Source organism: Cynoglossus semilaevis, chromosome 12 (genome assembly GCF_000523025.1).
Source record: "Cynoglossus semilaevis isolate Cse_v1.0 chromosome 12, Cse_v1.0, whole genome shotgun sequence".
NCBI classification, from domain to species: Eukaryota; Metazoa; Chordata; class Actinopteri; order Pleuronectiformes; family Cynoglossidae; genus Cynoglossus; species Cynoglossus semilaevis.
Window position 1 is genome coordinate 6,906,028 of NC_024318.1, and position 26,778 is coordinate 6,932,805.

Here is a 26,778-nt window from a genome sequence, read left to right on the forward strand (position 1 = left end):
GACATGACTGATGGCTCCTACAGTCAGCAGCCACACTCCCTCTGCTCCCAAACTAAGCATCGGTATGATAGTGGTGGCCCTGCCAAGATATTCTAATCAATCTCTGCAGCAAAGACAAATTGGGGTTTTGGGGCAGAGATTCAGGGGCTTGTGGGAGCGCTGAGGTGGATGAGAGAGGTGGGGGTGTTGCATGGTTGAGGTTAGAAGAAAGAAAAAAGGAGGCAGAAATGATGGGGTTGGGGACAAATGACCTGGGAAACCAAACCAGACCCCTCTTCCACCTCTTGCACAGTTGTTGCCCTCCTTCCATAGCTGCGTATCTTTCCACAAGCTGTTTGTCTCTCTCTCTCTCTCTCTCTTTCCATCTGTCTGACTGTGTCACTCTATCTTTCTGTCTCCCCCTGACGTACAGCACCAATCATCTAAGTCCCAGAGACGGAAGGAGACTGTGGTTTTCTGTGTTAATGCTGAGACAGAGCTAAACCGGACCTTTCTGTCTGCAGAACACAACCATTGTCCACAAACACATCTTTATGTTTTACCAGAACCACAAATACTGGGGGATACGCTTCAGTGAACTGTGGCAGACCTTGGTTCCAAATTTCAGCGCTCCAATGAAATCACAGATACCAGATAGACTACTGAGCTGAGCTGTTTAAAAACAGTTATTACTATCAGCGGGAATTTGTTTAGTTTTACAGAACAGCATCACAATACAACGCTAATGTTCTCCGCCTGAATAAGAAAGAGTCTGCTTCTTTTTTTTCTTTTTTCCAAATGTCAGTGTTAAATGAAAAACAAATTTAGTAAAAAAAAAAAAAAAAAAAAAAACCCCCGTTTTTTCATGGGTAAATTTTTTTTTTTTTTTTTTTTTTTTTAGATATTCTCCTGTTAAACAATAGAAGAGAAGGAATGAGGCTCCTGTCAAGATTTAAGAAATTTGTACAAACAGATGTATTCCAGCCAAACCATGTGAAACGTCTTCCCAGTGTGTCTTCAAAGGCAGGTTAAAACAAACAAAACCTGATGCCTCAATTATTGGTGCGTCAGAAAGTCTCATACACAGACTGGTAAATGCAGTTAATTACAGTAGAACTGCATTTAATTCACCGTGCAACTCAAACCTCAATCATACTCAAGTAGCTGCGTGCACACACACACACATTTGTGACCTCACACACACACACAGGATACAAAGAGCGCGAGAAAAAAGGAAAGAGGTAAATGAAATGTTTTCACTTGGAGCCAATTACACAAAGAGGAACCATGTCATTATCTGCTATTGCGGATTGTATTTTCCCAAACTGTGCTCAACTGTTGGCTCATTAACAGTTGGGGAGTTGACGGGGGCTCCTTTTGGGGGCTTTTCTGTGCAAATGTGTTTAATGCCAACATTACCAGGAGGCTGCTTCAGGCAGTTTGTGTGGCTATTTGTCACCACAATCCATCTTGATAATGACTAGCAGCCCAGATATATTGCTTTCCAAGCTAAGTACTGCTAAGACCACAAGGCTCCGGCTAAGTGTCACAGTGTTGAGGGCTTCAGCGGAGTGTGAGGGAGAGTGTGAGACACTGTAATCGAACTCAGAATTAGGTATCGATCAGTAACAGATGCTAATACTACTTAGCAGCAGAGACACAAGCAGTTACTATTGTGCTGAGCTTCAGCTAGCTTAAAAGTTGCGAAGCAGTTTCTGGTGCGCTGAGCTTCAGCTAGCTTAAAAGTTGCTAAATCGTACAATTAACAGCATCATTTATAATTTTACTGAATGTGTTTGGATTTTTACTGCATGTATACAGAAATATACTATATGTATTTATCAATGCTAATACTGCTTTGTAGCTGTAAGTTTTTTCTGTTTCTTTTTGCTTAGCCTGAGCTACCTTCAAGATGCTAAATAGCCAAATTTATTTGGAATTAATTCAACTAAATGTCAAATATTTTTGTCTAATATTTACAGAAATATATATATATAAGTATTTATCAATAACTGATTCTGCTAATACCTTTTAGCAGCAAGGCCGTTCTTTTTTATTAGCTTCAGTTAGCTAAAAAGTTGCTAAATATATATATATATATATATATATATATATATACTCTCATCATTCATAATTTAACTGAATGTTAAGTGAATTTTTCCTAATGCCTTTAGAAAAATACATGTATGTATTACTAACAGATGATGCTAATACTACTTAGCAGCAAGGTTTGAACTTACTTTTTTTTCTGTTTGGATTTGCTTGGCTTCAAGCAGCTTAAAAGTCCCTAAATAGTCTAATTGCCAGCATCATTTGTAATTTTACTGAATGTCCACGGAAACTCTAGCGTCTCTGACAGAGTCTAAAATAAATCTGTGGGTTTAACAGTGTTTGACTGCGCAGCGTGAGTTTGCGAGGACTGGCACCCTGACAGGCCGCAGCATGTTAAACTGTTTAAATGTTGTTCTTTAAAGACATATTTTTTGCTCACAGGCAGAAAAAAAAAAAAGAATGTTCTCTGGGGTTTGAGAGTGGCCACAGCTGAACTAAACGCAGCACTTCTCTGCCATTTTAATCCACTTTCTGCGGGATTTTCTCAGCGCGTGTTCATGTGTCGCCCAGGGTCCTATCAAGTGCTTGTTTAACTGTCTTCAGTGGCTTAGAGTGAAGTGTTCTCAGTTGTTAAAGAAAGTGAAATGTGTCAGTGTTCAATCCTCCCTGACATCAGAGCAGACTGTACGAGGTGGTGCAGTCGCCGGAGCTGTGAGATCAGGATCAGGAGGCAAACACACACACACACACACACACACACATACATTTTAATCAATTTACACATGACTATTTATAAGTGAGCACCAACCCAAAAACGTATATTTTATCCATATATTATACACAAACAAGTACATATTTCCCTGATGTGGGTGTGTAGGTTGACTGGGTTCAAAAACATTAATATCTATTTTTAAGTTCACTGTCTTAATCCCACAGAGACGCTCGCTACAACATACTGTCATCACTCACTAATTCTCACACTCAACACTAATTCCCTGAACCTCCTCGCCACTAATTACTGTAATTTAGTTGACACTTTTATCCAGTGCACCTTACTGTACCTAGAAGGCATGGATTTTTACGATGGGTGGCCCTAGTGGGAATAAAACCATCAGAGCTGGCAGGGATACTGAATAGCTGTACAACAACCGCTGGTTAAATTACACACTTGTGCTTAGTCACTCAGAGACTCACTGAGTCACTTAGTCTCACACTCACGTGGGAAGTGTGTGTGTGCCGACCTCGCTCAGAGACACTTTTCCTAGCAGCGTGTCGCTTTAGAAAATACAGGGTTCACAATATACTGTGTAAAAGTTGACAAAATCTGAAGCACTTTCGTTCAAATTAAATTTTTTAACAAATATGTAATATAAGACCTTTGACTCGTTGCATGGGACCACATCACCAGATGTGTTGTTGTTGTTGTTGGTTTTTAAATTACTTGAACACGTATTCCTTCCAGAATTTTTTGTTGATTAAACTGGTTAAAATCGTATTTTTGAACATGTTAAATTTTCATTATTTGTAAAAAATAATTGGTTTTTGTACCTCTCACCACAGTAACGTGTCACAGATGAAATCAGGGATGGTTGTCCACCTTCACTGGTCCTGGCGCCTGCTTCCAAGTTTGAGTTTCCATGGCAACGCAATCTGTAGTATCCGCAGGATTGTCCCGGCTCCTCTTTCCTCCCCTGCTAAAGAGTAACAGTCTTGGACACAGTCAGTTTACCATCGTCCTGGGAAGCCCTGTACGTCTGCGTTACTTCCTCCCTCTGTCGACTCTCTTCTTGGTTTTCTTGTTGTCACATTTAACAGCGAAGCTCCTGGTTTGAGTCACAGTCAGCCACCATCTCAGTGCTGTGGAGACAACCTCCCGTCCTTCTGTCTGTCTCTCTGTCCTTCTGTCTGTCTGTCTTGGTGAGTTTTTTGACTCACTGTAAACTCAGCCTTAGTTTGAATTCCTACCGCCTCCTCTTCCCTCCTCAAGACTGGGAGGGTTTTTCCTATTGGCCCTGGTCACTGCCTGAATCAAACCAAGCTTCACTTCTTTCATTTTATCCCTGTGCTCTGTCTCTGTCTCCCCCTCTCCTCCCCTCTCCTCCCCCTTTCTCTCCCTGCCTACTAATATTATTTATGTCATTTTTTTCTTTTTGTTGGTGCTCATGTATTCGCAGCATACTAAACAGATCAAACTGACAGATTTTCTTCTGCATTTTCATTCCGTCTGTTTTGCACATTTAAATGTCAGACTTGTGTTTTTAGAGAGCGACATCCCAAGAAACGACCATTTTCTCCTGATCTCACTGTGATTTACGGGGCCAGATATTTGACCCATTAATCATCACATACCTGTGCCCAGACCTACAGAGTAAAAATGCCACCACTTGCATGCCTTGATGCAACTGAGACAAAAATATTTGTGCTGCCACTGGACAGAGAGTCTCCATGTTTCTGTCATGGAGCTGAAACACCAGCAGACCCTAAAAACCTCCGTCTCTGCAGCCAGAGCGAAAACATCTTCTGCTGAAACGACGACTATTTTGCATAACAGAAAATTATTTGTCCTCAAAGTACTGCTGTTTGTTCTGATGGTCTGGGGTTGGCGAGTGGTTGCTGGTTTAAATGTAGCAGCTCCCTGCTGTAGAAAAAGCATTTACCCCCCTCTAGTGGTGCAAAGTAAAAAATGCATTCTGCATGACAAAATGGGAGAAAAACTAAAACAAACACAAACGCAGTCCTTTGTAACAGATAGAGGGCAAACTTTAATAATACAAGTAAGTAAAAGTGTCTTTAAATATGGTATAAAAATAAATGCAGGACAGAATAACAAAGAATTATGTTCTACATTAGACAGGAGACAGCTTTTTTTTCTTCAGAATTTTGAATGTGACTTTACAAGTGCAATGGCAACTGCATGTGCTAATTATTGTAGTGCAATAAAATAATACAAACAAAAATATAAATGCACAATAAATAATAAGAATTGTAATCATATTATATGTATATATATTTATATATAGTATATTCATTCTGCACAACACTTCCCATAGCATGACAACGTATTTCTGAACTCAGATCCTGTAAAGCACTGACGTGTGTTCGCTTTATCAGTTCGATCTGTCATGTTTATTTGTTTGTGGTTTTCTCTGTGGTTTTTCCCCCTACTTTTCTCTCTGACATCATTTGCTTTAGCTGGAAGTGAGAGAAGGGGCTCCGGCCCAGCTGTTAGGATGGAAAGAACCAGAATACTACAGTCGAAATTCCTTTTTTCAATTACATTTTCTTATTCTTTTTTTTTTCTCCTGCAGGTCTGTGAATGTCCTTACAAGTCCAGCAGTGTCTCCCTGCTGAGAATACTAGGAATATAACAGGGAGTGTAAGAAGAGAGACAAAGAAGGAACATCCTCTCCGTGGACATGCAACATCCTGTGGACAACAGACGGACAGAGGGCCTGGCTCATCGCCCAGCTGAGCCAAGTACGGCTGGACAGACAAAGATGACAAAGAGATGAGATGATCCTTCTCTCCGTGTCCCGTAGAGGGATACAGAGAGCGAGATGGCAGGTTAGCGGGACGACAAACAACTGGTCAGCCTCTTGGATGCCTGTGGGTTCCCCTGGTACAGGAACGAAGAGAAGATAGAAGAACTGACATCAGTGTGTAAGTTAGAATGAACAAAATTCATTGTTGAAGTGACAGTGCATGTAGGCCCCACCTCTCTCCTGCAGAGGGAGCTATAAACACAGTTTATTTGCCCTGGTCCACAGATTGAATGTTACTTCATTCTGTAACTCAGATTTTTACATTTCAACATAAAGCAAACCATTTAGATGTTTATTGTAAGTAAGTATTTTGTGTAATAAAGAGGAGCCTTTAAGATTCCCCTTTAAGGAACACAAAACTATTGCAAAGAGTCGCAGGGAGGCAAATAAATGTCGATTTAAATATTTATTTGTCTCACAGGGTGAGAATATCACTCATTTGTAAATTATTTATCAAGTTATTAAATTAGGTAAAATTTTTAAAGCCGTTGTTTTGAAAGGTTTAGAATGGTGTGTTGACAATACTCCTGTCTACACAAAGGGGGCGCTGCGGAAATAGTTTTTGGATCTGCTTGAATCTTTAATAATCACGTGCATGTGTGTAACAAATATATGCAGTTTGCCATCTTTATGTCGGATCAAAACGGTAGCCCAACAATGATTCAGGTTATTTGCTGCCACCTACTGGCTCCTTCTCCCAGAGATAATAATGTCTATCCAGAGGTGATAGAACCACTGGTAAATAAAAGAGGGAAACCAAGAAAGGAGAAGAGAAAAAAAAAATCCCTCCACACCTTTAGGTGGAACATCAGTCTTACCTGGAAGGAACAGCCTTCAGAACAAGTTCTTGCTTTTCTGTGAACAAAAGAAGGTAACATTATAACTAGTACACATTATAATAAAAAAACATATTGGGCAAAACTATTAACCCAGGATTTAGTGTTAGCCTCTAACATCGTGAACCTTTGGAAGTTGTTTTGCTGAAAAGAGATTTTTTAATTCCTCTCAGTCTGATGATGTTTTTTTTTTTCTTACCTTCTTCTTGGCCTGTAATAATTCCTGGTAGGCACTAGAGCGAATGAAACGACTGTAAGAATCACTCTTCATCAGCTTGTAGATGTGTTCCTGTCGTGGAAACATTGGTTTTAGACGTCAGAGAAACGAGAGCGGCTAACGCTCGTTAGCTACCGGAGCGAGAGCCCTACACACCTGTGCATCCTCGAAGGCGTAGCGCCCCGGGTCTTTGACATTCTGAGTGGTTTTGTCGTAGCTCTTGGAGTCTACGTTGATGGCACTGGGGGCTCCAGGAGCCAGAAACTCCTGCCAGATTTCCTGAACCCGAGCAGGAACTTCTCTGATGGGACGTTTCTTTAGTTCTTGGACTGCTAGCCAGAACCTGGAGACATGTGATTGTCAGGACTGTCGCTGTAGAATATATATCTGGACTCTGTGTGTTAGTGAAGGTGTATTTGATCTGCACCTGAGATTCTCTGAGCTAAACTCCGACTCCAGAAACTTAAGAAACTGTTCTCTACCGATAGGATCTTTCAGAACCTCGTCGATGCCAAAAGCCCACCTCTTTACCCTCTGCTGGCCGGGTTCCTTACTGCAGACCAAGAAATCAGAGAGGAAGGTCAAACACAACAGAGAGTTCTGGGCCACAGGAAGTCCAGTCCAACACTCGTTCACTATGTACAAACACAGTTTTCTGCACATTTAGCTTTAACCTTTAGCATTCAGACACAAGGAGAAAAATAATACTGGTGAATGCTAACTACTGATCTTGTTTCTTGAGTCTCCGTTCTGTAGTCATATGCTGAGGAATTAGCACACAATCCTAACCAAAAAGTTGCGGCTAACAGCTTTTTCATTGCCAAGACTTGGCCTTCGGTGGATGCTCCTTTAATACCCAAACCTGTTTACCTCTCAAATGAAGGGTTCAGTCTGACTCTGCTGCCATCGCAACTTACAGACGTTGAGTTTGTAATAATGTTAATAATGAATAGATTAAAGTCTGTCATCCTGTCTGTTAAAGAGAAGGTTTAGATTTAGTTTGAAAATCACAGAGACACCAACACACCCACCTGGCTTCGAGCTCCCAGAGTGTGGTGTCATCTGAGATCCAGGGGTTGGACGGATCCGGGGGCGTGAGGAACGGGTCGTATTCTACGTACTGCTCTGTGTAGCCCAACAAACTGTGCATTAAACGTGAAGAACGGAGATTAAATTAGTGGAGAACGATCTCTGGAACTATTAGGAACCGAACACTTAATGTAATTTTGTCGTCATGTTAGCAGGGTTAGCGTTGCGGCGACTGAGAGTCTGAGCAGAGCAGATTGGATTGTTCTGCCGAATGTCAACAAACCAACGCAAACCAACCCTAACACTGTTGTTAACAGAGAACTGTTGCTGGCTCCAGTCCCTCCACAAGGTCACCAGAGCTCTTAGTTCAACGCCATGTTAGGCCGTTTAACAGCTCGATAAACAGATCGATGGCTAAACTGAATAAAGGCCCCAGCGACATCACTCACCTCTCTGCCACTTTGGACATTTTCAGTCGATGCCGGTCTAATTGCAGTTGCCAAAAGGTGATCTGAAACCACAGCAGGGGAAAACATGCTGTTGCATCAATCTGGATGGAAAATATTGTTTCTGTTTGTACCACGGTCAACTATTTACATAAATCGCATCAAACTCGAGGCCCGCGGGCCAAATCATATTCACATATATCGCATGTGTCAAACTCGAGGCCCGCGGGCCAAATCCGGTCCATCAAATCATTTTAATACGGCCCACCAGAGCTTCTCGTATGTATGGTCTGGGTGTGTACTGGAAAGGTTCAAATGCAGTGGTCATATTCTCAATGTGTGTAACATAGCAGCTAACTCAACAGTGTCGTCAGTACTAGATTGTTCTAGAAATGTTGATCCTTTTCCACCCAAAACCAAGCCTGGGTTTTACATTCCGGCCTCTTGACTTTGACACCCCTGCTCTGTATGAGAAGTGCATTTCACCACGGGACTAATTATTGGCATTTGTAACATTTTTGTGACGAAAAAGTCCATCCTAGATTTTGAGCTTCTGTTCCAAATATTGAGAGCACCACCTGCTGGCCTTACCTGTTCCTGCAGTTCCTCTTCCGTGGGCTGCTTGGCCTCTGGGGCAGGAGTGTGGGTCGGGCTGTGGGTACGGATGTCATTCTGTAGTCCATACACAGACTGAAACGACAACAAAGGACAGTGGACAACTGTAGACAAGAAAGACCACAAGGAAGTGACTGTGGTACATGTGGGCCACATGGGCCACGTGGGCCACGTGTGTTTGCTGAGGCCGTACCTTCCTGGTTTTGTGGGGGTTTTTCATTCTGGACGACTTCTTTATGTCAACTTCTGTTGTGTTCACACATCCAGGCTGAGAGAGAAGTGAGGCGGAGGAAACAGAGGAGCGTTAATTCAACTCAAATTTCCTTTTTTAAAGCAACATAATCCGTCTTCCCCGCACTTTCATCTTCCTCTCCTGGAGGTTCAGACAGGGGAAGGTGCAGTTCTGCTGCCATTATATGACTTTCAAAGAACCAAATCCAATATGTTCTTCTGGAGCGTGAAGTCAATCTGTGAAGTCTCCAGAACTACAGTATGTGTCAGATGCTGCTTAATTAAACAGGGAACGTGCCAAACGTAGCAGAAACAAGTGAGGCAGCAGGAAATCAAAGTCTTTGTGTGCCAATTCTGTCTGATTGAACAAGTGGTCTAATCTTCCCGGAGAACAGAGCTAAGTAGCACCACGGCGTCACTGTGAAATTTGTATTAATATTGATTATGTTGCTCCAAGGACGCATGAATTGAACTTGTTATTCTCCAATTAGGCATGAAGCGGTGGCTCTGAGGGCAACAGGCAGGAAGAGGAGGAGGAGGAGGAGGTGTTTAACCTCGGGGGGTAAAAGTAAAAATGTTCATGTTAAGCAAATGTGTAGGAAGAAGTCAGAGAGCAGCTGTAAAATGAATGTGTTGTGACAGCGACTGATGTGACAGCGACTGATGTGAGGCGGCGTGACGCAGAATTAGTCACAGGCAACTTGTCTGTTTCAACCCTGAACATACATATATACAAATATAATAATGTATGTATGTATATAATATAATATGTATATATATGTAATATTTATTGATAAAGATATCAAACCTTTGACAACCCTATTTATTATATGTGTATGTACACACAGTACATATATGTATGTATATATTTGCATACACAACTCAACTGAAGGTTATTAAATATTTGGAATTTAAAAATAATTTTGAAAACTTTAAATAACCATAAACAACAAATGTATATAAGTATATGTATCTATTTGCATATGTATATAATAGACAGATGTGTGGTATATACAATATGTGTATATATATTTATATATATACACACAAACAAACACTATGGTAAAATGTTCTCTTTTTTGAACTAACGTTTTTCTAATTGATGTGAGAGTTGGAAATAGTTCTACCTGAACACAGTGACTATGAACAGGTAAAATAAAAAGAATTAAAGTAATTTTACTCACCACTGGTCTGTGCACGTCCCAGAATGCTCTTTCCTGACTGTCGAGAATTTTCCTCTCAATTTTGTCTCTTTTCTTGTCCACTCTGTGGAGAGGAGATTTGGTCTGTGATCTTATTGTTGTTATTGTTCAGCTCAACTTCAAAGATATGTGCACGATGTTTGGAGGAAGGTTTTTGCAGTTTTCATTTAAAACCTACTTTGCTTGTGCTTCTGCTTGCATAAAAATGAACTCCCATTTCCTGGCGAAGGCTCTCTGTAGCCTGGCTAAGCTCTCCTGCAAATAATAGACAGAACTTACGGTTGAAAAGAGGATTTGATGGAGGAAGGTCACCTGATTACGGTGTTGTTGCCAAAGATAAACACACTGCCAGATTCCTCCTTGATGGTCTTTTCATGCACAGAACAGACGAACTACCTACATTATGACCAGGTGATTACAGTGAGATGTTTGGTTACACTGACAATTAATGCATTGACATGCTGAAAAACAGCGTCTTAATGTACACAAATATCCCCCGAGGGGAGGGTGGTGGGGGTGGTGGGGTGTCAGGAGACTGAGGTTGTTGCTGCACTTACTGCTTCATAGTCTGCAAGTTCAAGACGTGCTTTATTTTGCATTGTTCGTTTGCAGAGGTAAACAGCTGGAAGAGAGACACAGGGAGAAAAACAGGAGAGAACAGGATCTGAGCCGGGTTTTTACAGCTTTAAGTGGCTCTGCATTTACTCATTTAATCCTCGCAAATGAACATTTAAATTGGCCTGCATTTCGCAAAAGGTCATTGCATCTAAGTGTATGTTGCTGTGTGTGCAGGAGAGAGGAAGAGGGGGGGGGGGGGGGCCGTGTGTGCAGGAGAGAGGAAGGGGGGGGGGGAGACGGAGAGAGACTTATGTCTTGCTCTCTTCCTCCCTTGATCCTTTGTTAACTGACCATTATGGGGAAGCTTTCATTATGCCATTAGATGGTTTTCATTAAGGCACAACATTCACATAGATCACTTGTAACATGTAGCTCCCACAAATACCCACAGAGTTTTATTCATTGTGTGTTTTTTTTAAGAATATAAAATATTCGGCAAAACCAAAAATATAAAAAAGAATCACATGCTGGTAATTTATAGAATGATCAAATATCGATGTATAAACTTTAGTGATATAATTAAAATTAGGATTGTCAAAATAAAGACCTTAATTGGGTTCATTAATTGGTGAAATAAATTGGCAGAATGAGGCAGTGGAATCCAATAATTCCACTGTTCGTCCAATAATCAATGCAGGAAGCATTTGTCACCAAAAAAACAACAAAAAAACAACCCAGTCTGACATTATTTCTCCTACTGTTCCAGCAATATACTGAAAAAAAAATATGTTGATTTATGATTAATCATGAATAATTCCAATCACAAGTGATTAATCACAATAAATTATTACTATTTTTATATTATTAAAATAAATGAAACAAATACTCCACATAAACACACACAACAACGCAGCTGGTTTTCTTTGGTGTAAATAGGCTGCATTAGTCAGACGGTAACACCGAGGCAGGGAGCACTGACTCAGAATGGAAATACATAAAGAAAATAAATAAATAAAAATACTTGAAATATAAATGAGGTGGAAAAGAACACACAGTTATAGCAGGCCCACTGTGTTGTACTTCATTCTGCTTGGTTGTGCAGCAGAGGGGGAGAGAACTGAATGTGATTTCATCTTCCCACCAGTTGCTTGATTTGTGTCTCACTCTCTGAACTTTTGGCAACAGTAAGTAGTAATATTATAAATCTGCACTCGGGCTCTACACGTTTTGGATCTTCGTTTGCACATGAGACGACATGAACACAGTACAATTCAGACTTCGACCGAGCACGTCTCCTACCATAGTCTGTGTTTTCTGGTTCCCAGCAGTTTGATGGCCAAAAGTACGGAGTCTGGAGAAAGAAAAAGAAAAGTTATTAGTAATGAAATTAAAACAGAAACAGCTTCACTTTTAACAGGAGGTAATGAAAAAAAAAACCGACACGTGGTGTTTTGATGTAACTCAGCTCACACTATCATGCGAGGTGAACATACAGTCACAGCAGTGCGTCTGTCACAATACTCCATTTTGTTGTATAATGGGGTCCAAATTACATCTGAAGCATGTGAGCTCATTTCACTCAGCCCTGGGCCCAGACAGCAGTCTGAATTTTCACATTCCTTGTTCACCACTATATGGACTCAATGGCTCTGGATGAGAAGTAAACACACACACACACACACACACACACACATACAAAAAAACCCAAAACAAAGCCTGTTACAACACAGCCCCGTCCTGACACGTTGATTTATTTCAGATCTCTCTCTGCAGCAGAGGAGATTATTGGAGGGGAAGTCATTAAAGCCGTCAGTCTCACTAATAACATTCAGTGTTTTTAGCTCCAAAAAAAAAAACTGTAAAATTATGAAGAACAGCAAATGCTACGCAATTAGTGTTTTAACTTCAACACATCACACAGAGACACAGTAAATGACATTATTCCAAACCCATATAGATGTTACATTCAGGAGCAGCTATCATTTGGTTGTATTTATCTATTTGAATGGCAGCCAATTACACTTTAATACACTTTCTAAAAGAATCTGTAAATGTGGTTAAGTTAGAACATTTCAGGTTCATTTTAATAGTCTGACATTAACCTCATGTAACTTGAGCTTATAATTATATTTCATTTTTTTATTCCTAGCTATATTTAATCACAGCACATGTTTAGACCAGGATGCAGACTTTGACAAATGCCTAACAAACCACTTCTTTTTTTATCCTTCAGATAAGTAGGTTTCCAACCCGACGGACATTAAAATCCAGGAGATCGATGATAACACCGAGACCTTCAGTCTGACTGGACAATGCTTTGAAAAAAAAGAACAGGCTGAAGCGAATGTTATCCTTTGCACGCCATTCTGTTCACTTTCATCTTCAAACCTCAAAGTGAATGAATCTTGTTCATTTTACTTATTCATCAGGATCATCAGCAGCAGACAAATCGTTCCGCCCTGTTCTCGTCCTGCTGTCTAATTCAGCCAGTCTGGAGGTTTGGACTCATTTTTCTACAAAAATGTATTTTGTCTGATTGTTGGTTCCTTTCCAAAGAACTTTGCACCCACTCGTCGTCAATAAAGCTGCTTTTTACTGGAGTTGAAACATCAGGTAGTAATAATACACAACATCACTTAGTGATGTTATGCTGTAGTACCTTGTGAAACTACAAAGTGAAAAGAGATTTGGGAAGAGGCATTTTACAATTAGTTGATAGATGATGACAGGTCAACAAAATCATTCTTACCTGAAACCTGTAGAAAGTACCATCGTCTTTGAGAGTGAGCACGTGATCGGAGATCGGAAAGAAATAACCGTGTGCAGCCATCAGTGTTCCTAAGTGAAGAGCTTCCACTGAGGAAAAAAAACAACAGATTTTTTGTTTTGTTTGTTTTGTTTTTTACAAAACACTTTACGTTCAAATGTTTGGTTTTTTACAAAACACTTTACGTTCAAACCATGACATTCATACACACAGGACAACAACTAAATATATCTGGTGTTTTTTCTGTGTCCTCTTTTGGGTGCAGCAGGACTGTAAATTAAATGATCTTACTTCATTCTTTGCACCTATTGCTTAGTGTATTATTAGTGTACTATTGTGTCACTCCTGTGATATTGTTGTGGATAAATATATTTGTTTTATAGACTAGATCTATTAATGGAATTGAAAGTTTGCCTGAACTGAAGAAAAGCCATCACCTTTGAGGTTTGTTTTTCGCTTAGCTTTTGACTTGGCAACCCACTATAATTGTAGAGCCTGGCAACCCAAAGTGCGTCATGCTTTGTAACTTGGTGACGTAGAACATGTCGCCGTAGCCCATTGGCTGCGTACAGCAGCGACAACGGAAACGTTCTGTTTTGGAGCCGGTTTCAAAACAGACCGTGGAGTTTACGGGTGAAGACATTTACTGATGGATTATCGACTGATACACGTGGAGCTCGAACGGCCGAGGTTCGAAATGGAGAAAATGTTCGTATGCTGACGCCGTCGGTTGTGTGAGGGTTAGCAAGTTGTTCAGAGGAAGCTCACAAACGAACTGTCGTAAAGCTGCCGCATAGCGTCGTGGTGAGTACAGACTGATGATGACGTAAAAACTTATAATAAATGCAGCGTCAATGTCATGTACAAAATTCTAAATGTGTTGGTGTGAATTGAACCCTGGGTTAAAATCAATTTCAATTTTCTTTTCACATAAAAAAAGCTATGAAAATAATGTGTTTAGAACATAATAGGAAATATTGCTTGTTTACTGTTTCCTAATTAAAGAAACAGTCTAATGTCACTTCCATATGTGCAAAATACCGTGTTGTTCATTTCTTGGGCAGTGTATTTTCTTCTTATGTATTTCTTTTTTTTTTACTATCACTTAATACATTGTGTTATTCCTGTTCATCAGAGCTAGGTCTGAGTATGTTTACATCCTTTATATTTTAAAAGTGAAAGCATTAAAACATAAATCTGCCCCAAGGTTATATTCTTTTCTTTTTTTTTTATGTTTCTGTAATTGTTATTCTGCGTTTCATACTTTCTAGCTCAGCGTGTTGTCTGTCTGTCTCTCATTCAATTAATTATCCTTATTCACATCTCTTGCTTGGAAATATAAAACATGAGCGACTTGTGACACCTGGATCTGAACCATTAGCTTGTGCTTTAATAGACCCTGGCCCAGCTGTGACAAGAGGTCACCCCCTCCCTGGTAACAGCACAGTGGGAGGCCTCACTGATTATCCTCACTGTCAGCCACAACTCATCAGTCAAATCACTCAGTTTGCTGCAGTGAATCTGCTCCTCTCTCCTGTCACTCACCAGTGTCCTGTACTGTCGACTGTCCCTAATGATGAAAACATTTAATCTGGGTTGGTCATGAAATATTTCAAGTATAAAATCCACGGTTTTATTTGGCGTGAACAAACTTTATGGAGCCTTCATTATTCCTGTCACATGCTGTAATTATTTAAAGAATGTCTGTTAAATGCCTACAGGAGGCATGTGATAATGAGATATCTTAAAACCCTTGCCATGCTCTGAACAGGCTTTTTGTAAAGATTCTAGCTGTGTGCTTATAAAAGTATCTCTAGGGGAGACATTTAACACATTCACATCTGTGTGTGTTTGTGTGAGAGACAGTGAGACTGGGCCTTATAAATAATCAACAATAAGTCATATATTATTTAACCCTGTGTATTCATAAGCAGAACCTATGAGCACGTTCTTATTTACTGTACGTTTAGACTTTTATATTTCTGTGAACACCTGTTTTTACTTCTACAAATAATGCACTGACATTGATTGAACCTAAGTTAACATGCAATCGCAACAATATCCTCAGGAAACTTTATTGCAAAGTAGTCCAAATAAAAATAAAATCCTCAAAACAACACTGCAAAGTAGTCCAAATGGAAAAAATAAAAATAAAATCCTCAAAACAACAGTAAAGAGAACTCCAGCTCCAACTCCAGGTATTTCTACTCAATGGAAACCAGTGCAAAAAAATGCAAACCTAGGTTCTAAGGAGATCTAAGAGTAAATCACCTAACATGTTCACAAGGCAGCGCATGGTTACGTCGCCATCTCCCATAAATATATTTAGTAGGAACAGAATTCCAACGTAAGTCGAGGACCCCCATAGTCGGTATAGGCAAGGACACAATTGCAATTACTAGTACTTGGATTGGTTTGTAAAACTAGTATCAGGACAACCCTATTTGTTTGTACTGTATGAAAGTGTCAGGCTTTTATATAACGTATTTAAGGCTCATCTATAGGTATTATAACTGACTAAACCTTGGACTGCAATTAGTCACGTTGTTGAGAAAGGCCAGCCCCTCAGTCTGGGGGGAGAACATCCTTTGATGTCGTCATATTATCAGCTCTGTGCCAAAAAATAAAAAACCCCAGCAGGTTGGAGTACAGCCAAGTGGAGTGTGGGAGTTCTCCTGCCAAGTTTTTCTGATGACAGAGGAGTGTCTATAGCACAATTAAATCCTGATTAATGTTAACACAATACAGGATCTGAAAAGAAATCACTGCTTTAATAAATGTTGAAATAATAATAAAGTAACTCTGATATCTGGGGCATTTAAACTATTACATTAAAATCTTTTTAAAATGATTTTCTGAGCAGAACATTGAAATAACTGAGGCTATTTTTAGTGTAATGGACGTACATGCAGGTTTTTTCATTTTGAAAGAACCATTTTTTTCCCCTGTGTATTATGCTGCGGTTGTAGTGCAGTAATCCCAAGAAACTCAAAAAAAAAAGATCATCTGAAGTGCTCCTCTGCAGGAGTGGCTCCTGATGAATCTGCTGATCAGGCCTTAAAGAGGTTGGAGGAGAACAAGAGCATTCTGTCAGCTACTAAATACCTCTCCACCCTCAGATGAGCCGTATGCCGTGTCTTAAGAAAATCACTTCCCAGTTCCCAGTTGTTCTTTTACATGCATTAAAAACTCCTGATCACACACTGGCATGCAGTGTCGGAGTATACCAGCATTTAATTTGACGTATCATTTTCCATGTCTGTCTACAGTCATGTCGGGTGTGCTGCATGCTGGTTCTTGTTTCCTCTTTAATTGTTGTTTGATTTTCAGCTAGTTTGTCCTAATCCAAACAAACTGAGCGGTTGGTCCTTTTTAAAGGATGCATACATTTATTCATCTTCTGTTTCCTAATCCTTTTTTCAGGGTTGAGGGATTGAAAGGTTGAGGGATTGTACTGAAGCACAGGCAGGGCAATTTGAGTCCATTGCAGGTCGAAATATATAGAGCGTATATAGACCAAACTTATTTTGGTTCGTGGGTCGAATACAACATAATTAGATGTCAAGTGGGCCGGACCAGTACAATCATAACATAATTAACTATAAATAACAATAAGTGCATGTTGTTCCCCTTTGTTTTCATGTAATGAAGTTCTATGGGTGAAAAGCATATTATATTTAAATGGTCTTTAGGAAAATAGTGCCTCAAATAATAATAGTAAAAAAATCTAAAACTAATAACTTTTAGCTGAGCTTTGGTGATGCCCCATAAAAGGCCCTAAATGGAAATGGGATTGCCACAATGGTCAAATCAAATGTGATCATCTGGAGTGCATTACAAGAGTATCATCAAAATTGTTGAACAAGAAGGAGAAAAAAAAAACCTGGTCGTCAACTTTGATACCAGCTCATCTGCTCTTATAAAAAAAAATGTTATAAAAACATGCGGCCAACGTGCTGTGAATCTAATTAATTGCATTTCACTTTGCAGTGTATGTCCTTCCCGCTAGTCAGAGTAGCTGTGTGTCGGAGTCATTTATTGTTGCACGGCACCGAGTTCACGGCCACGGGGCAACTGACAGCATGTTTTCCAACTGAAAAATTACAACGATAAAAAAAGAAAACACCATAAAAGACAATCACCAACTGCATTGGAAAAACAAAAAACATTTAGTGAGTATAAACGTCCACTAGGGCTCCCTTTGCTTCCAACAATAGCGCAAACTAAGTACAGGTCCTATTTTGGAGTTGGATCAAATCGACATCCTACAATAATCTCATGCTAATCTGCCTTTATTTTGTTACAGGTCTGCTGTTTTTACACAGGCTTTAACAGGAGGCAGATATGACACACGTTGCTGACACAAGTAGTGGTGACATAAACAAGAATAACAACCTATATAATCCACTTTATACCACATCCAACAGCTGCCCGTGCTGTCCCCGCAGAGCCCCCTGATTTATATATTCCACAGATACATTTTGGTTGTAAAGCACAAGAAGCGATTCAGAAGATGCTACCGTCGTGTGCAACACAGGTTAATAGATAAATCGATAGATAGATCGATCTTTATGAATCACTCGGGAGTTCCCTTTGGGACATTTTTGAATATATCCTAACTTTGTAAACTTCATTGTCATATTCAAACACGTTCAGGTGAGGTTTTCACTTTTCTTATCCAAAACTTGTTCATCTTACAATATGGCAGCAGCCCCAAGACAGTTGAAGTTGTCTCACATTGTAATAAAAGAAGATAATAATAGAGTAAAAAAAAAAGAAAATGAAATGAATAGGAAGTGCACCATGTGTTGTAGCTCAAGGACACAAAAGGAGACATCAAAGAGTAAAGACGGAACTGTACAGAAAAAAACTGTTCAGGACGTAGGGATCTATTACACTGTTGCAAAGGAAGATGGTTTGTAAGTTTAAGCTTTATTTTTAGCTCATATTTGCATATATTTTGCAACACAACCTGATTGCAATTATGATGAAATGATTGTATCATTTTACAACATTCATCACATTGAGATGGGCATTAAAAGTAATGATACTGTTTTTAGAAAAAATATGCTTGGATGTAAAACACGTATCCTCGCCAAAGTGAACTTCAACAGTCGATTGCGTCTTTAAAGAGGCTAATTATAACAAACTTGTTGCTGACAAAAAGTTTCATGATTCCTGCCTTTACCTTGATCCTCAATGTCCAAGTTCTTGATCATCCACTGTACAATATCTGAACCTGAAAAAAGAGGAAAGAAAATAATAAATCATAGTCAGTAATAGCTCAGAGGGTTCTACTAGGACTGAATTTAAAAAAGGGCAAATTTTAAAACCTTCAACATTTTAAAACAAGTCTTTCAGGCATCACCAAAAGCTTTGATTCAGTTCTTTATTTCTTTATATTGGCGCTGAAACCTTCAACATTTTAAAGGCATCACCAAAAGCTTTGACAGTTCTTTATTTCTTTATATTGGCGCTGAGATGAGGAACATTTAACAGGAACCGATGCGCTGGGTCCATGCTGTCTCAATACAGATATACAATAGAAATGTTGTTGAGGACAATGGCTGCACAGGAGTATTGAAAGCAACTCTTGACATGCTCTTCAAGCCAAGATGTACAGTACTGACTAAACTCTCCATGAAGCAAAAGTGTCCGACACAGCTACCTGCTGTCATTTCTACTTCTGATAAAGCAATATGTCATACTTAGAATCCTGATTTATGTTGATTATCAGTATTGACCACAATTACTCATGGCTAATCTAGAATCCTCTACAGCTACACTGCGATTAATCATATTAAACATTTGAATTGTTTCTATCGCCCTACTTTTTGACTCACCCTAATATAAATGCAAACAAAAGAGAAAATGGTGACCCTTCTCACTCTGCACACTGACCTTCACCGTCCTATGCACAGTGAGTCATATCACCTTGTACAAAGTGTGTGGGTAATAGGCCGTCCATTATCAAATACTATTTTCTGACATCCATTCCAAGCCATTTGTCTTTGGTTTAGCCCATATATGAATATGAATATGAATCACCTTAGAGGTTAAAAAAAACAACAACATTTTACAGTCAAAAAGAAATTCTATTGGATTGGATGACACTACTGAACGTGACTCTATTCACATCTACACCAAACAAGTTCTAGAAAGGACTAGAATAGATGTAAATAGAGTCATACGCTTCCAAACAACTTCTGTTTGAGGAGGTAACTAAATCAGTTTCACATCCTTGAAAAACATCACAGCATCTTCTGCCCCAGGGGCATTTTTTCACACCCCATAACATGAGACTGTGCCACTGAGGCTAAATTTATTTTTCCCATCTATCATTACTGCCTGTCATGATGACAGATGAAGGTGTGTCGAGGAGACAAGAGCCAAAGAAGGCAGGGGCAGAAATGTGCGAAATGGAAATGTGAAGAGATTCATGCACTGACTCCAGTCTAGTCTTCCAGCATCTCCATCAATCTGTTGGTGTTGTGTGTCTCTGCAGCTCAGTCACTGAACCCAGAGGCCAGATGAGATTTCTAATGGATTAACATCATTAATGCTCCCCCATCTTTACACCATCAAAGATGACCCATTTTTTGAAGAGGAAGCTTAAATGAGATGTGTGTGCTAATCCTGTAACAAGGCTGTTTAAAGACTTGATTAATGTCATGGCCAGATGAAAAGCTTCTGCACTGGCATGCATGTGTGTGCAAGTCATATTTTAATGAAACGTGTTATAAAACAACAACATTAACCATTACTAATAGAGAGTGAGCAACGCTGATGCTGGTATCGGTGTCGGGCGGTACTTCTTTCCAATACTCGTACTCGAAAATGCGCCGGTTCAGTGACCCCCATACTTGATAAGGTTTTTTTGTTTTTTTTTAACTACAGCCAGCTGCGCACCAGTTAGCCAATGTTTTTGTGCTTTTCTACTGCAGTTCAGTGTCTCATTTCCCTCATGGTTAGTTTATTTAAGCCTGTCAATGATGTCAGAGGTTTGGGGTATTTTAACAGCACCTAAGAGCAGAGCAGTATAAATAAAAAAGCTTTAATTTCCGCCTACATTTAAAAAACATTCAGATTAGGGATTAGGTTAATTGTGCCTCTAAGGCTGATTTTTTTTTTTTCCCCATCTCTCTATCTGACATGAACTGTCGAGGCCGTGACCCAGGCTTTCCCTAGAAGATCACTGGGATTATCTCCACCCACTAGCCCCCGCCCACCTGCAACCCTGAGCAGGATAAAACGATGGAAAACAAATGGACAAAGACAATGTATTATAGCTACACAGAGCTGCTGCTTTAGTCAGTACTGACGTGGAATCATTCTGTACCAAATGGGAAGAAATTTTTTTTATTTTTTTTTGTTTCACTCATTAAAAAATGTGAACTAAGCCACATCTATATGTAGATGGGAGACAGTGAGGGAGAACATTGGTTTTAATATAAGTCTCTTTAGAATAAATGTTGCAGGATCAGCCAAAGTGTTACTGATTATACTATACTCAAGAAGATAAAATATGGCAAAACATGGTCACATTAAACTGTAGTTATATGGGATTAACTGATCACGTGAATCTCGTATCTCGAGAGGAGACTTACCTGAAAAAACACTGGGGATCTTGGTGAGAAAGCTTTTCACTGTTCGAATGGGGATGCCATTTTTCTCGTCCTGCATGCGGGCTATTACTTCCTCCATCTGAACAACACAGGGAGAGATAAAGAGGGCGACAGGAAGAGTGAGCGTTTTAAATTAAACTTGCTTTGCACAGGGTGTGAGCAGGACACAAATAAGTAAACAGACGGAGGTTTCTGTGAGGTTCAGGTTGACCTCTGGAGAGAAGTGAGAAAAATAAATTGCGTTTGTCAGATATATTTCCTGTCCTTTGATAAATCTTCAGATGTGTTGTTTTCCTGTGTTTTATATATATATATATATATATATATATATAAAGTCACATTGCCCTCTGCCACTGCATATTTGATTTTTGGAACAAATGCAAGCTTTTAATGCGTCACAATTAATCCTAGTTCAGCGGATAAGAAACATTTCTGTCACTCAAAAAGGGAAATTAAACCTAAGCTACAAATGAAATGGAGAAAATGTCAAACGGAGACAAAGAAACAACTGTGCAAACACACAAACATGTCCAGGGTCACTGGGACTTAAATGCACTGGGAATGTTCTCAAGGGTCTGTCAGGAAAACAAAATACAGATATACAGTTTCCAGGAACACACAGAAGGGAGTAAATGGTACAGTGGCCCAGATCCAGTACATCAGAGCTGAGAGATCTTCTGTCATTCCTCCCTAAGGGTAAAAATATACGCATGGAAAATATGTAAATACTCAGTACCATTGCTTGGTAACACATTTTAATGCACAGCCAGTCTGCCATTCTTTTTTTCTTTTTTTTTTACCAACACATGAAGAGGTTACCACCTGTGTGTGATTTGGCACAATTTATGAAATAATAGAAAAGTTCCTTATTAAAACCATCCCCAGGGTTCACTCACAACAGTGTGTCTAAAGAGCTTTCCGGAAAAATGGCAGAGAGGATACAGGAATAGTGCTTGGTCCTATGAAAGTCAATTAAAGCTAAAATGATTACAAATAAATTATCAACTGTGTGCGTGTGTGTGTGTGTGTAGGTCTGTGCGGCTGTATTTAATTCCAGCCATATTGATGGTACTTGGAAAGACAAATACGTATGAGGTGGTACGAGGTGTCCACTGATTTTCTTTTATTTATTTATTTTTAAATTTGACTGCGTGGTCTGTGTGAGAGTCGACTCAGTCAGACACGGAGCAAATAGGGACAAAGGCAACAATGATCAGTCTCTTCACACACACTTTCTTATCTCTGCAAACCCTCACCGCCTACACATGGTGAAATGCCACCAGCATGAATATTCGGGATCTAAAGCTCTTGAAGTCGGGATGCTCTCTGGCTTCATGTTGTGAGGAAAAGAGAGGTGTTGAGAGAGAGAGAGAGAGAGAGAGACAGTGAGAGAGGTCCCTCCACCCCAACAACATCTCTCTCTCTTGCCGTCTCTCTTTGTCTTTCTGTCTTTTTCAGTGCCATCTCTCTTTGTCTTTCTGTCTTTTTCAGTCCCTCCACCCCAACAACATCTCTGCAGCCTCTTAACAAATAAGAGTGAGTGTTTTGGCTGCACACTGTGAGTCATTGATTAACTACAGTACAAAAACCCCCAACACAATAATCTGAGGCAACATTTGTAAAGAGTAGGAACAAATATCTTAAACTGTCTTTGAATCAATGCCAGGGCCTTTTAGATGTCTTTTTAGCCATTGTTAAGTGCACTGTAAGTCCAGTTATTTGACAGACCGTGGCGTTAAAAGGCCCACTTACTAGAACCGTTTTTTTTTTTTTTTTTAAACATGACAGAAAGTGGTTTTTTTTGGTCATTGTTTTTCCTGAAAATAAGCTGAGGACCGGATGTTTTTGTTGCCATGGTAACAATGATAACTGGTTGTTTTTTGTGTGTTTGTAGTAAAGGTGTGGTCAATGGATATTTATTGACGTGTAGTTGACAGTTGACTGTCTTACTTAATTAAATTAATGTTGTCATTTCTATGCAGATTATACTGCTACCTACCACAATTATTAATGTGCAAAAGCACTTTACTGCAAATTAGATTAGATTAAATTAGATTTTTAACAATTAGATTAGCCTTACCACACTAGGGTGATTTCATGTCGGTCAAATTGTCTGCATTACTAGAAAAATGTCAGTGCAATATTATAATAAAATAAATTAAATAATAATCCTTTCCAAGTGAAATATTGTGGCTATAATTTCTAAGTTATTTTGCATTTGCAGTAAAAACATACTCACATGTAACTAACGGGTTAACTGTGCACTAACCTCTGATAGAGCTTTATAATTAACATAAAATGCAGATAGAGATCATTTTCTGTAGACAACTTCTGATGTGCTGAGGAAATGAAAAGCTCTCCTATTGTCCTTAGTTCCCTCCCCACCTTCACCTGACCCCCTACCCTTCCATGATGGAGTAGCCTGTGCTGAGGTGGCTGACCATCACTGTCTCAGTCGTGCAGAGAGAATTCTGTCACCTCTACAGTCGTTACCTGGGGATAAAACTGTGTCTGCACATGACGAGCACAAATATCCACCCATAATCAGAAATCATACAATACAGCATACGCGGAGCTAAACCATCAGTCACATTCAGAGCAAAGAAAATAAAGCGAGGGAGGCAGAGTGAGCGAGAACATAAGGAGAACTTTTTTTTTTTTTTTTTTTTTTTTATTAAATTGTGCATCAAAAGTAGGTGAGCAAAACCAGCTCAGGTCTCGCTGCCTCAGGCGATGCGAGAACATCCTGAACAGACCCTGTGGCTACACAGTATGACATCTCTCCCAGATAAAACGCTCTTTGCAGTTGGTTGATCTCGTTCTCGTCTGAAATGCAGTCCTTGGCTACAAGACCGGGACAGAATCCGCGGCGGAGGCTGAGTGAAGATATTTCAGTGTATTTTGCAGTTGCTTACATAAGGAAGGCAAAATCAGATCCCTGCTCTCAATGTTAAATAGACCCAACACAAATTAGTTTCTTCGCAATGCTTCATTCACTTATATGTTATCCAACTGTGCAGTATACTGAAGTGGTCACAGGACGTGAAAAGACTCTCTTATTTGCAGCTCGTAGCCCTCGTTGCCACAAAACATTTTTACGATACTGACTATTTGTAGGCCCGTTCGCTATTAAGTGAGGCATGAACCACAAAGATAAAACAGATCTCTAAATGCACCAAGGTAAATGGGCCATGCAGGGAGTGAAAATATCTACCTACACAGTCAGTGATCCAAATCCAGCTCAGTAGTTCCTAGCATCTGAAGACTATTAAATATTAGAATTGAAAATATACTTTTTCCGTTGGTCTGTTCAGCACTGCGCCACTCCACCAGAGTAAAATCTGCTCTCAGGAAAAGGTGAAGTAGAGGGGAAATTCAGAGCTCACCACTCTGACGAGGCTGTCAAATCTGTGCCGTGAATCTTAAGTCTCTCTGAGGTTACCATACGTTTCTAGGTTACCACAGCAACAGTCTGGGACCACTATCACAAGGACATCTTTGGCAGCTCAGCATGGCTCATTCATAACAGATAAAGAAATCAGGCCACTGTCGGCAGTGGAGTCAGAGGGCGAATACGATGGAGGGGACGCAAAAGATTTTGTCTGTTGACCAAGACACGAGGAGGAAATGGATTTTCTTTTATCAGTGTAGGACTACGTACTTCGTTAACGGTCCACATGGAGCATGCAGCCCTCCTTCCTCTGAAGGTGGTGACTACGTGACAGTCAGTCCTGTTCCACACTGGTAAAATATTATTGTTTATAAAAATCTAATCTCCAACCCAATCAAAACTTAGAAAGAATACAATAAAATGATAATGAATTGTTCAGTACATACAAGAAATGCACATCATTATAGACGTGTCTGCATGTTGCTGGTCACACAGTCCACACAGTAGAGTGTTTGATGAGAGGACACAGATGGCAGCCAGACTTGGCTCTAGTACGGCTAAGCTCTGGGCCTTTAGAGAAAATATAGAGGCTTTTATCAAAAACTCTGTCTGTGAAACTTCTCAGTCTTCCAGACTGTTCCATCCAAAGAAGGTAGTTTGACTACCTCAGATTCAGACAACCCCTGAGTCACACCTTGGCCTCGGTGTAAACAACATCCTGTAAATAGGTCTGGGTGGGTGTATACATATAAGTATTCATTAATAGTGGTACGTAAATAGGTCTGGGTGGTTTATATACTGTACATATAAGTATTCATTAATAGTGGTAGGATTCTTGCCCTGCAAAAGTGGAATCAAATTTACTCCCCAGTCCCCGGTTGAGTCATGTCACGAAGGGCATGTGGTGTAAAACCTCTGCCAGAGCACTGTTAATGTGGCGACGCCTGATGAAGGAACCAGCAGCAGGTGTTTGTTCTCCAGTCTTTGTCGTACACACAGTACTGTATCTCTCAACTCTATCTTTTAGCCGTCGTTGCTAATATTGCATTTTCATTTTGTCTTGCCGCTTTTGTCCGCTCGTGCAATCTCCCGATTCACAGATAGGTGAATGCGCTGAAGTAGCATATTACATTGGGAACAGTCTGCTCTCGCAGCAGGTCAGAGTCAATGAACGTGAGGAACAGATGTCCAGGTGACCAGGCAGCCTGGAGGAAAAGGAAGCGTGCTAGATCCAAAGGAAATTGTTTATCCCTTTACACTTGCAGCAGATTCTGCAAACCAATGGTTATCCAGTTAATAACCTGTTCATCCACTGGAGTTTAGTTGCATAATCCTGTCTCCGTACACAACCAAGATTCACTGAGCTGTCAATCACAAAAGACATTTCCAGAATGTCACTGCATTTTTTCACACTTCAGAATGTTCTTTCGCTCCATCACATTAGTTTCATCTGCCACGGTTATTCTTCAGAGTGGAAAGATCTGTTAAAACTGCATCTCATTGCTTCAGTTTGAGTTTGTAGGTCAGACCCTCTCTCAAATTACAGACCATTTTTTGTATACTGGCAGCAAGACAAATGTTTTTTTAAAATGTCAACTAAAGTATTTATCTGTACATTTTGTGTTTCTAAATGTAGCAGTTGATGATGGACGTGTTTGTCAGGTTGGGAATTGGTGATTTATGTGATTTGACTAAATGTAATGGGTTGTTCTGTGTATTTCCAAGTGGAAATATGTAGCATTTTTTTTGTCTTAGCCACAAGAGCTAACTACTAACTATCCTTCCTTGGTTTAAACAAACACTGAACTCATGAATTAGATCGTTGACACAGCCTCACTTTCCTGTGGTCTAGTGGAGGAAAACAACTTTAAGAAACAGTGACAGTTTTAAAGTTCACAGATGTAAATGCAGGTGTTTGACAAATTCCCAAAGTTGGAGGAACTGACAATCCCAAAACCACATTTAGGGCACAGACTTACATGTGTGCAACAGTGGTTGACAAGACAGGGTTGGCACTTTTTTCAAAGCATAAAAATGCTTCCAATGTGGAAATGTGGATTATTTTAGTTGGTTGGCTTTTTTAGTATAAAGAGCCTTTGTCTTAACATTGGCAATAAGAAATAACAAAGTCATGGCTTAAGGTATTTTCTCTCATAGCTGTGTCTTTAACAAAGACTTTTTAAATTACAAGGTTGAAGTTATCTCGAATTCCTTTATGCAGGGTTAGTAGGTCTCATTTTTACCTTTCATAAATTTACTTTCTCTTATTTGTTGGAGCTACTTTCAAT

The 26,778-nt window shown here is 39.7% G+C and overlaps 2 protein-coding genes across 3 annotated transcripts in view; both read right to left on the reverse strand.

Annotated features, from left to right (window-relative positions):
* grem2b (gremlin 2, DAN family BMP antagonist b) overlaps window positions 1–4,640 on the reverse strand; it is a 9,359-nt gene extending 4,719 nt beyond the window's left edge. Inside the window, exon 1 of the mRNA XM_008321798.3 lies at window positions 3,580–4,640. The gene's annotated coding sequence lies outside the window, so the exon portion shown is untranslated. The remainder of the gene's footprint in view (window positions 1–3,579) is intronic.
* A 133-nt stretch (window positions 4,641–4,773) lies between these two features.
* Window positions 4,774–26,778, reverse strand: part of LOC103387253 (regulator of G protein signaling 7) — a 37,875-nt gene continuing 15,870 nt past the window's right edge. For both annotated transcript variants that reach the window (XM_008321800.3, XM_017037134.2), the window contains exons 3-18: window positions 21,082–21,178; window positions 18,663–18,713; window positions 13,457–13,563; window positions 12,007–12,058; window positions 10,707–10,771; window positions 10,328–10,404; window positions 10,132–10,213; window positions 8,910–8,984; window positions 8,693–8,791; window positions 8,105–8,166; window positions 7,658–7,768; window positions 7,054–7,179; window positions 6,783–6,969; window positions 6,609–6,698; window positions 6,392–6,428; window positions 4,774–5,647 (exon numbers count right to left, since the gene is read on the reverse strand). In XM_008321800.3, coding sequence (XP_008320022.1) covers window positions 6,408–6,428; window positions 6,609–6,698; window positions 6,783–6,969; window positions 7,054–7,179; window positions 7,658–7,768; window positions 8,105–8,166; window positions 8,693–8,791; window positions 8,910–8,984; window positions 10,132–10,213; window positions 10,328–10,404; window positions 10,707–10,771; window positions 12,007–12,058; window positions 13,457–13,563; window positions 18,663–18,713; window positions 21,082–21,178 — 1,302 coding nt within the window. In that variant the 3' untranslated portion in view covers window positions 4,774–5,647; window positions 6,392–6,407. The remainder of the gene's footprint in view (window positions 5,648–6,391; window positions 6,429–6,608; window positions 6,699–6,782; window positions 6,970–7,053; window positions 7,180–7,657; window positions 7,769–8,104; window positions 8,167–8,692; window positions 8,792–8,909; window positions 8,985–10,131; window positions 10,214–10,327; window positions 10,405–10,706; window positions 10,772–12,006; window positions 12,059–13,456; window positions 13,564–18,662; window positions 18,714–21,081; window positions 21,179–26,778) is intronic.